General features: G+C 38.8%; 1 protein-coding gene across 1 annotated transcript in view; it reads left to right on the top strand.

The window, feature by feature from the left end:
- The window catches only part of LOC103601428 (acetyl-CoA carboxylase 1), a gene marked incomplete at its 3' end in the record, with an annotated part of 154,829 nt that overhangs the window by 77,745 nt on the left and 66,571 nt on the right, over positions 1-10,513 (top strand). Inside the window, exons 11-13 of the mRNA XM_008585835.1 lie at positions 4,601-4,810; positions 8,553-8,723; positions 9,683-9,844. Coding sequence (XP_008584057.1) covers positions 4,601-4,810; positions 8,553-8,723; positions 9,683-9,844 — 543 coding nt within the window. The remainder of the gene's footprint in view (positions 1-4,600; positions 4,811-8,552; positions 8,724-9,682; positions 9,845-10,513) is intronic.

Here is a 10,513-nt window from a genome sequence, read left to right as displayed (position 1 = left end):
TAAATAAATAAATAAATAAATAAATAAATAAATAAAGCACTAAGCAGAGTGCCGGCCATATTAGGACCTCCCAATCCTCCCATTGAGAACAAACCTGAAAAGCTGGACCAGGTTTTTTTTTTTTTAAATCTGTTTTTAAGGCATTAGAGACCTTTCAAGATAGTGAAGAATTATGGGGCTAACATATAGGAGAAGAAGGAAACCCAGAGAGGTGAGCCTGAGGTGAGCCTGTGTATTGCTATGTAACAAGTATAGTGAAGAATTATGGGGCTAACATATAGGAGAAGAAGGAAACCCAGAGAGGTGAGCCTGACATTTGAGGCCACTTTATCCTAAGAGATATCTTCTAGTTCAAAAACCAGCAGCTGAAGAGCTGATCAGAGTTTTTAACAGTCTTACAAGGTGAAGAGGACAAAATTTAGACTTCAGGGTTTGCTGAGGAGGGGTGCCCTTGGAAGACCTCCCACATTTTATGTTGGAGTCCTGAAAGACTATACTGCAGGAGAAAGAGTGTACTGGAAATAGACCAGCCCTTGCAGGGACTAAATCTCAGCTTTAACACATTCAGTCTCTGATTTAAGCAAGGTACTATAGGATTGCTAGTGTTTCTAGCCACCTGCAGGAAGCAAATGTAAATTCTCTTCAGAGAAAGAAAACATCCAGAACTTCAAATTATTTCTATTAAGTTTTCATATGGCTTATCAAGCACCTAACTGTAAGCCATATGAAATAAAAGTTTAGCCGTGTAAAATTTTAGCCATGTAAAATTGCATGATTGAAAACCAAGAAAAACAAAAGTCAGTAGAAACAGACTCACAGAGGATTTAGACAAGGACTTTAAAGTAACTATGCTTAATATATTCAAGGAAATTAAAGACATGATGGAGAATTTTGGTGGAGAACTGGGAACCATAAAGAAGAAACAAATGAAAATTCTAGAACTGAAAGTGCAATTACTAAAATTAAGAAGTTAGTATAGGAGTTTAATAGCATATTAGATGCATTTGAAGAGAGAATTAGTAACTGGGAGAAAGATCAGACGAAAGTTCATACTGAAGCATGAAGAGAGACAAAAAGATGAAAAATATAGAAAAGAGCAATATGAGAGATTATTTGCAAAGGTGACCATGATAACTCCCCCCTTCTCTATATACCTACCCCTGTACAGTATGATTTCGCTGCTCCTCCCATCAAGAAGTAGAGTCCTTTTCCCCACCCCTTGAATTTCAGCTGGCCTTGTGACTTGTTTTGACCAATAGAATGTGGCAGAAATGGTGTACAAGTTCTGAAGCTTAAACTTCAAGTGGTCTTGTAGTTTCTGCTCTTTTCTCTTAGAATGAGCCATCAGACTGCCATGTGAAGAGCCCAATCTGGCTTACTGGAGAAAGAGTTCACATGAAGCAGAGACGAGTTGTCCCACCTAAGGCCTCCTAGTCCTATTACCTGATAATCAGCTCCACATTTGAGACTTGTATGTGAGACTGCATTAGGCCATTGAACTCCAGTGGAGCTGCCAGATGACTACAGCTGCAGGAGTGACTCCAGGCAAGATCAGCAGAAGAACTGCCCAACTGAGCCCAGCTCATAATGCTGATCCAGCCTCAAGTTACTAAATTTTGGGTATTTTGTTAGATATCAATGGATAACTGACAAAGAAATTAATACCTAAAGGTATAATACTGCCATAACATAAAAGTAAAAATGTGTCATCGGCTCTGAAACTGGTTCATAGGTAGAGACTGGAAAAATGGTCAGTAGTATATTAATGAAGGCTGGAGGAATGGTGAACAGACTGTTAGCCTAGACTGGAAAGGTAGTGAAGCAATTGTTATTAGAGTCTGTAATAATGGAACAGTTAGCAAAAAATGTCTGCAGTAACTTGGAAGACAGAGAATGTATTTAGTGAAGTAATGAACCTGGTTAAGGAGATCCCTAGACAAAGTGTTGAAAGTATCTGCTGAGTGCTTCTAGTTGCTTATCATAAAGAACTATGAAAGAGAGATGAACTAAAGGTTTGTTGGGGGTTTTTAAAGCATAATTTAGAGGAAATGTAAAGAGCCCAGAACTTTTTGGGTTTGAAAATAGAATTGTCTCTCGTTCCCATTCTCTCCAGTTGGCAAAAGATTGGCAAAGTAAGAAATGCCTCAGACCATTTTAAGACCTCAGAAATATTTAAGATAATACCTGGTAGATTAGATTATTGCCTGGCAGTACCTCCAGCTATAAAAATGTGCTTCTAAGAATCTTAAGGGCATTATCGCATAACAGTAGCCATGCCCAAAGTATAGAGAGGGCTGTGCAAAAATAAGTCATGGATGTGGCTTTTGGGATAAACAGCAAGCCCTAATATGATTCATAGGAAACCCACAGTGTTGTCAAAAGACTTGTATTCATGAGTGCACCAAAGGGACTAAAAGGGACAGAAACAATTCAAACTGAAAAGAAGCCTCTGAGTCTTCAACTTTTTATAGGCAGAAAGCAGATTGAGAAAACTGTTCAGCTATAAACATCAGTTATTTCTGATAAAAAGGGAAATTTAGAGAGTGGAGTCAGGAGCCTAGAGGGCAGATCCAAGAACAGAAGGTTGCCATTTTGGGGAAGGGGAGAGCATTTGGCACCATTCACCACATCTTTAATGTTTTGGCTTTTTTTTTTATACTCTCTACTCTTTTGGTTTCAAAGAAAGTAGGCATTCTTTGCTATCTTTCCTCCTACCTGTGAGGTCCTTCCCTCTCATGCCTTTGCAGGCTCATCCTCAGATTTGTTCAGAACGGCACCCCCAGGGAGCAGAACAAGACCCTAAAAAAAGAAAAAAATTCCCTGCCCCTGGCCTAAGGGAATTTGACAGCAGTACCCATCTGGATTTCAGAATTGCGATGGACCACCCACCACAGTTTACCTTCCACTCTCCCCTCTTTGAACAGGAGTATCTTTTGTAGTTATCTTCTCTCAGTCTTATTATTAAATATTGGGGATGTTAGGGAAGATAACTTGTCTTTCAGTTCCCAGTTCTTTGGACCAAGAGACACTGTACCTGTGGAGCTGTACCCGAGAAACCTCACTTGCTTCTGGACATGACTCATGAGAAAATGGATGTCAAGCCTGATGCCATGATTGGATGAGGTTTTGAGGGTCTTGGGAGGGAGTGAGTCTATTTTGCATGTGGGAGGTATGTGAAATATTGTGGCCAGAGGATAGACCATGGTAGGTTGTTTGCAGAGATGGCCACAATAACTCCTCCCATTCCTGTATGTATACACTATGCAATGTGACTTCGCTGTCTCTCTTCAAGAGGTGGCATCTCTTTCCCTACCCCTTGAATCTTAGCTGGCCTTGTGGCTTGCTTAGACCATTAGAATGTGGCTGAAGTGATGTGTAAGTTTAGAGCCTAGACTTCAAGAGGCCTTGCTGCTTCTGTCCTTACCCTCTTGGAACATTGCACTGAAGAAGCCTGGTCTAGCCTACTGGAGGATGAGGGACCACATGCAATAGAGAGGAGCTATTCCAGTCGAAGCTCCCTAGACCTTCCTGCCAACAGTCAGCACAAATCACAGACATGTGAGTGAGACCATTCAGCCCCACTCAAGCCACCTGATGATGATGTGCACATGAGTGTAAGACCAGAAGAATTGTCCAGGTGAACACAGCATCATGAGCAAATGGAAGGTTGATGTTCTAAGCAAGTCATTGAGTTTTGAGGTGACTTGTTACATAGCAATACACAGCAGAAAAAGATACAAAGCATAAAAGACATGGGGTACAGTGAAATGATCTAACATCATGTACTTTAAGTCTCAGAGAAAAGAAAGAGAATGGAGCAGAAGCAATATTTGAAGAAATAATGGAGCAGAAGCCGTATTTGAAGAGAGAATGGCTAAGAATTTCCTTGAACTGATAAAAGATGCCAAGCACAGATTCAAAATGCACTATGAGTCCCAAGCAGGACAAATACAAAGACTATACCTAAGTTAACTGGAGTAAATCTGCCATCCCACCCCCTTAAGAAAAGAGAAAGAGAGAAAATCTTAAAGCAGCTGGAGAGAAAAGATTACTTTCAAAGGAGTCACAATAAGACTGACAGTTGATATCTCAGTAGAAACAGTGGAAGCCAGAAAACATTGGGATAGCTTTAAAGTGCTGAAAAAAATTTTGCCAATGTAGGGTTCTGTACCAAGTGACAATATCCTTCAAAATCAAAGATGAAAGTTCTTTGACTGTAACAATACTATATATGATGTAATGTGAACCAGGAAAGCATCTAGTCTGGAACAGGTTGTACATTTGGCTGTATAGAGTGATTGGCAGTATTTTACCCTGTTGTGGGATTTGTGTATGTATGTTTTCAAATATCTTGTTGTTTACCCTTGTAACACACTGGATGTTCATATGTTTTCATATTAATTTATATTGGTTATAGAACTAAGAATGCAATATCTTAAAGATAGATGAGGGCATAGACTATATTTTATTCATTTTTGTATTCCTACTGATTAACATGGTCCCTGATAATTCTAGGCATCTGCTCATTGAAATCAAAGCAGCTTATCAGTATAGAAAAAATGTTTACCACTTATTTGTTTTATTTCCTTTTTTATTACAGGTTCAAGCTGAAGTCCCTGGATCTCCTATATTTGTGATGAGACTAGCCAAACAATCTCGTCATCTGGAGGTGCAGATCCTAGCAGATCAGTATGGCAATGCTATCTCTTTGTTTGGTCGAGACTGCTCTGTACAGCGCAGGCATCAGAAGATTATTGAAGAGGCACCTGCTGCTATTGCTACTCCAGCAGTATTTGAACATATGGAACAGGTATATACATTTAAAAGCTTTCACTTCTCTTTTCTTACACAGAAGTACTTCTCATTCAGTTCATATACCAAATTTGAGAATAGTGGAATTTCAGCCATGATTCTGGATAAGATTATATTCTTTTCGTAGAGGAAAACAAATTCTGCTGGTCTACATCTAGGAGAGTTGTCAGGGAACATTTCAAGCTCTAAAAGTAGTTAACACTTTTAAAAAAATCAGTGTACTATTTTAAGTAGGGATAAAGAAGAGAAATGTTTTTGGATTTTTATTCTTATAGCTTGATTATTATTATTATTATTATTATTTTTGTCCTTTTTTTGAGACCGGCTGCACTGCACTCAGCCAGTGAGTGCTGTGAGCGCACCGGTCATCCCTATATAGGATCCGAACCCACAGCGGGAGCGCTGCTGCACTCCCAGCGCTGCACTCTCCCGAGTGCGCCACGGGCTCGGCCCTAGCTTGATTTTTTTAACAAGTTCATGAAGGGCCGGCCCCGTGGCGCACTCAGGAGAGTGCCACGCTGGGAGCACAGCGACGTTCCCGCCGCGGGTTCAGATCCTACGTAGGAATGGCAGGCGCACTCACTGGCTGAGCGCGGGGCAGGCGACACCAAGCCAAGGATTGCAATTCCCTTACCAGTCACAAAAAAAGACAAAAAAAAAAAACAAGTTCATGAAAAGCAGGAAGTTCCATTTTCTGATTGATTATATCAGGTCTTCAGATGAATTTATTCAAACTCATTACCTTCTTGAAAAATCCTCTAACTATCTTTAAAGTTCACATATTTTGTATGTTTATATAGAAAAAAATTTCTCAGAGCCATGAATTTTGCTTTGGAAATAGTTGTAGTTTAGGGAGTCCAAACATAGTCTTTTCTGGAATCATGACTTCATCTTCATCTTATTGAAGATATATTTTCCACCTTTTCTTTCTACTGAATTTCAGACAAGCTAAATATGTGGTCATTTGTGTTCATTTCCTATGGTGTGTGTCTGTGTATTAGGATGCAGTCTTAAACTTCTGTAGTAAAGATGCCTCCAAAATACTGTGGCTTAAACAAGGTGTAAGTTTCTGTTTATTTCTTTCATCATACTTCAGAGATGAGCTGATTGATGCCAGAGATCCAGGTTTGTTGCTCTTCCCTAGGACAGGGGTCAGCAAACTACAGTTTGCCAGCCAAATTCAACCTGCTGCCTGCTTTTGTAAATAAAATTTTATTGGAATATAATCATGTTCATTTATTTGTGTATTATCTATGGTGGCTTTATTGCTATGGTGGCAGAGTTTGAGTGGTTGTAACAGAGACTATATGGCTCACAAAGTTGAAAATAATTATTATCTGGCTTTTCTGAAAAAGTTTGCCAACCCCTTGCCCTTGCATGGTGTCATCATGATCACAATTAAGGTGAATCATAAGATTATGTTCACATTGTAACCTGTGGGGAGGGAAGAGAGAAGAGATGGAGGGAAAGCACATACAAAAAACATGATCTTGAAGTCACACATGTCACTTCTGCTCACATTCCGTTGGACAAAATTCAGTTATACAACCATACCTAGCTCAAGAGTTGTAGGAATTGTAGTCACTAACTGGGTTACCATGTGGTCAGCTAAAATTCAGAAAATTCTATTTCTAAAAGAATGAAGTAGAGAAAAATTGCTGGAGGGCATTTAATAATCCGTGCCTCAGTCTACTCCTCTGGCTACCCATTACTACTTTCACTTTCTTTTTCTTACTCTTAGAACATATTCAGCCTTTTCCCAAGGAAGATAGCCTGAAGTCCTATGCAGTTACTACTAATTACTACAGTTACTATGTCACCTAGAGATTCAAGATCTCTCAGTGGTGTACATTCCTCTCCATTAGATATATATGTGACTTTTCATGGGGAAGTGACCTAAAATACAAGTTATCTACCTCTTATCATTTCTCTCCTCCCATCCCTCCTGTAAACCCAGTATACAGTGGTATAGTATGAACAAGTCTCATTTGGAGAAAAAAAAATACATAGTAATCTTTGGTCCATAGCAGTTATCAAATCCTTCCGGGCAGGAATTTTGGTGATTCCTTGCTATCCTTGCTATATAGTGGAGTAATACTTAGAGTAAATGCCCCCCACCCCCACACCTTTCTTTTTTTTGGCAGCTGGCTGGTAAAGGGATCCAAACTCTTAACCTTGGTGTTATCAATACCACACTCTAACCAAGTGAGCTAACTGGACAGCCCCTCCAAACAGACCTTCTGACTATCCCTGGTTTTTCTTGGGAGTAAATTCCTTGCCCATTTTCTTTCAAGACACCTAACTTTATTCTCTGGGAAGTTCTAACCTATTTACTTTCCTCTGTGAATTGGGCTTTGGAGACTATGCCTTCTTTGGCAGAACTTTCACGGCCCACTTCCTGCTTGTGCAGAATTGGGGGTACAAACATTACTCCAGTCATCAATCACAGGCTTTTGAAGGCCAGGCTTGTGGTTTGTTTAGATATGCAATGCCTTCAAAAACTTAGAAAGCTCCTGAGCTATTTGCTTCCAATCAGCTTCAATTGGAGTAACCATAACCAAAGATTTCTTCTAGATATAGAAATGTTTCTTTTATTTACTGGCTTCTGCTTCACTCATCTCTCTTGATTTAATGATGACTGTCTTGAGGCCAGCCAAAACTAAAGCAGCATCCCTTAATCCAATCTTTGACACTGGATTGCTTCAGGGTGAGAATCTAATCTGTTTTTTGGGGGGTACAAAAGGAGTTGGCTTTTCAACGTTCTGACTCTTTCTAACCATTTTTCTTAAGACTTGGTGTGTATTCTGTGTTCCAAATTATTGTAGGGAACAGTTTACCAAGTGTTATGTTATGCCATAACGAGGAGGCCACCAGCTTTCCAGCCTGCAGTATCTGTTTCCTTGCTTCAACTACCCTGTTGCCAAATTAGCGTAATATATTTTAATTTTTTTTAAATAGCAGCATCCTACCTGCAGCTAATAATCTTTATATTGATTAGGTTAAACTGCTGTAATAAAAATGTCCAAAAAACACAGTGACCCAAATAAGATAGAAGTTTATTTTTCTTTCCCATCATAGTCTGAGGTAAGCTTTCAAGGATGGATAGGATAGTTCTATTCTATGAGGCCATCTCGGGATTCAGGTTCTTTCTATTTTGTTTTGCCATTTCTATGTGTTTTTATCTGCATAGTTGAAACTGGCTTGCACTATTATGACCAGGTACCAATGCATAAGAAGGGGGAAAGCCAGGAATAGAGAATAAGCAAATCCTTTTCAAAATATTGTTTAGGAGTTATGGGTATCACTCACCAATGCTGATTTCCTGTTGCTCAAAACTTGGTCACTAGCTATAAGATAGGTTGGAAAAATCTAGTCCCTTGCTGGATAGCCGTGTTTCTAGGAAGAAGCGGAGCATTCTGAGCATAATAGAAACTAGGGGACAATGAAAAGTTTGCCACCATGTTTTTTTGCCTGTATCCAGTTATGTATGATGGGATGATCCAAGTGATCCAAAGTGACAAACACTCTGTTGTCTCCCAGCTTTTCATTGAGTTTGTCACCCATGTCCAGAAATATTGTGTAATAATCACAAAGGGTGAAATTTGCTCTAATGTGGCTGAGTTTGGTGGCCCTTATAAAACACTGGATATTTGAGCCAGGGAGAGGCTGCAGATAAGTTGCAGTGGTCCAACAGTTGGACAAAGTGAGGTACTTATGTTTTCTTATTTTTCTTCTTTTAGTGTGCAGTAAAACTTGCCAAAATGGTTGGTTATGTGAGTGCTGGGACTGTGGAATACCTGTATAGCCAGGATGGCAGCTTCTACTTTCTGGAACTGAATCCTCGGCTGCAGGTGGAACATCCTTGTACAGAGATGGTGGCTGATGTTAATCTCCCTGCAGCACAACTCCAGGTGAGTTATACTGATCTGAGCTCAGGGAGGAGCTTAGAGAAGTTTGGAATATCACAGATGCCTGGAAAACTGGTTTAACCAGCATCTGATAAGAGAAAGGCACCTCCTATCTGAGTCTAACCTAATGTTCATTTCTTTTATACTGTATGGGTTATGCGTGTGCGGGTTGGTTTTCCTAATGTGGTACAAACATAAGAATATTATACTTTTTAGCTGGACACATCTGATATAAACTGTCATATTTTTGCAAGAAACATTAAAAATAATATGCTTTATTCAATTCTTTAATTATAGAAAACTTCACAACTTTGTAGTTATCCCCTAGTCCTTTTTATTAGTATTCTTTATTGAAATAATCCTCCATCAGAGCAGTGGTCTAGGTTTTTCCTGTCAAGACTGTGGTAGCACACATTTTTATAATGTATTAAATGCTAGTATTATCTTCTCTCAGCCCGACAAACAAATATTATGGGAAGCAGTAATAGCTATTTTTATTTAACATATTCTTTGCCCACATTGGGCACACCTCTAGGTTCCCATTGAAGGCTAAAGATTTATTTACTTCCTCTAGTGGTTTGTGGGGATGAAGGAGATAATTATGACACAGTTAAGACTTTTTAGCTATCTGATCTTCTTTGATCGCTACTGCTCAGACTCCCTTGGATATTTTCATTCTCATTTTCTGATGGAGAAATGACAAAGGGAAACTCATATCCATTTTGCATCAGGAATTTGGGGACTTTTTTAGGAGTGGGGAATATTCTAACAACTTTTCTGTAGTTATATATTCTATTTCAAATAACTTAGAGTTGATACTTGTAGAATACAGGCTATAAAAATAGAATGTTTTATTTAGGTAGTGGTTCCAAAAATGAAAAATCTTTTAGGTAATCTGATAGCCTCCACACTTTAAGGGAAGTAACTGGAAAATGAATGATGTGTCTTTTATTATCTTTCAGATTGCCATGGGGATCCCTCTATATAGAATCAAGGATATTCGTATGATGTATGGGGTATCTCCCTGGGGTGATGCTCCCATTGATTTTGAAAACTCTGCTCATGTTCCTTGCCCAAGAGGTCATGTTATTGCTGCTAGGATCACTAGTGAAAATCCAGATGAGGTAACCCATCACTGAAAAGGTGTACACCTTTTTTTTTCCTAGTGACCTTTAATATTAAGATAGTATCTGAAGGCATACTTTTGAAATATCTTAGGACTTCTTCTGGAGAGGGAAATTTATAGAGGTTTCTCAGAGCAGATAATGAATGATCTTTGCAATGAAATCCTGTCATTCATGGCAACATGGATGAGCCCGGAAGACATTATATTAAGTGAAATAAACCTAGCACAGAAAGAAAAATATTGCATGTTCTCACATATGATGAGGATGCTAATATCACACAGAAGTAGAGTGCGGAATAATAGTTACTAGAGGCTAGGAAGGGGAGCAGGAGGAGGGTTAGGGAGAGGTTGGTCAAAATTACATCTACTGGGAGGAATAAGTTCTAGAATACTATAACACTGTAGGAGGGCTACAGTTAACAACAATTTATTGCATAATTTCAAATAGCTAGAAGAATTTATTTTGAATGTTCCTAACACAAAGAAATGAAAGATGTTTGAGGTGATGGATATGCTAATTACTCTGATTCAATCATTACATATTGATATATGTATCCAGATATCATATTGTACCCCATAAATATATACAACTATTATATGTCAATTAAAAATGATAATTAAAAAATTTTAAAAAAAAGATCATTAATTCACTGGTCATTTAATCTCA

This window comes from Galeopterus variegatus, unplaced genomic scaffold (assembly GCF_000696425.1).
Source record: "Galeopterus variegatus unplaced genomic scaffold, G_variegatus-3.0.2 Scaffold3730, whole genome shotgun sequence".
NCBI classification, from domain to species: Eukaryota; Metazoa; Chordata; class Mammalia; order Dermoptera; family Cynocephalidae; genus Galeopterus; species Galeopterus variegatus.
Note: the sequence above shows the minus strand (reverse complement) of the source record. Positions and strands in the feature narration are given on the sequence as shown.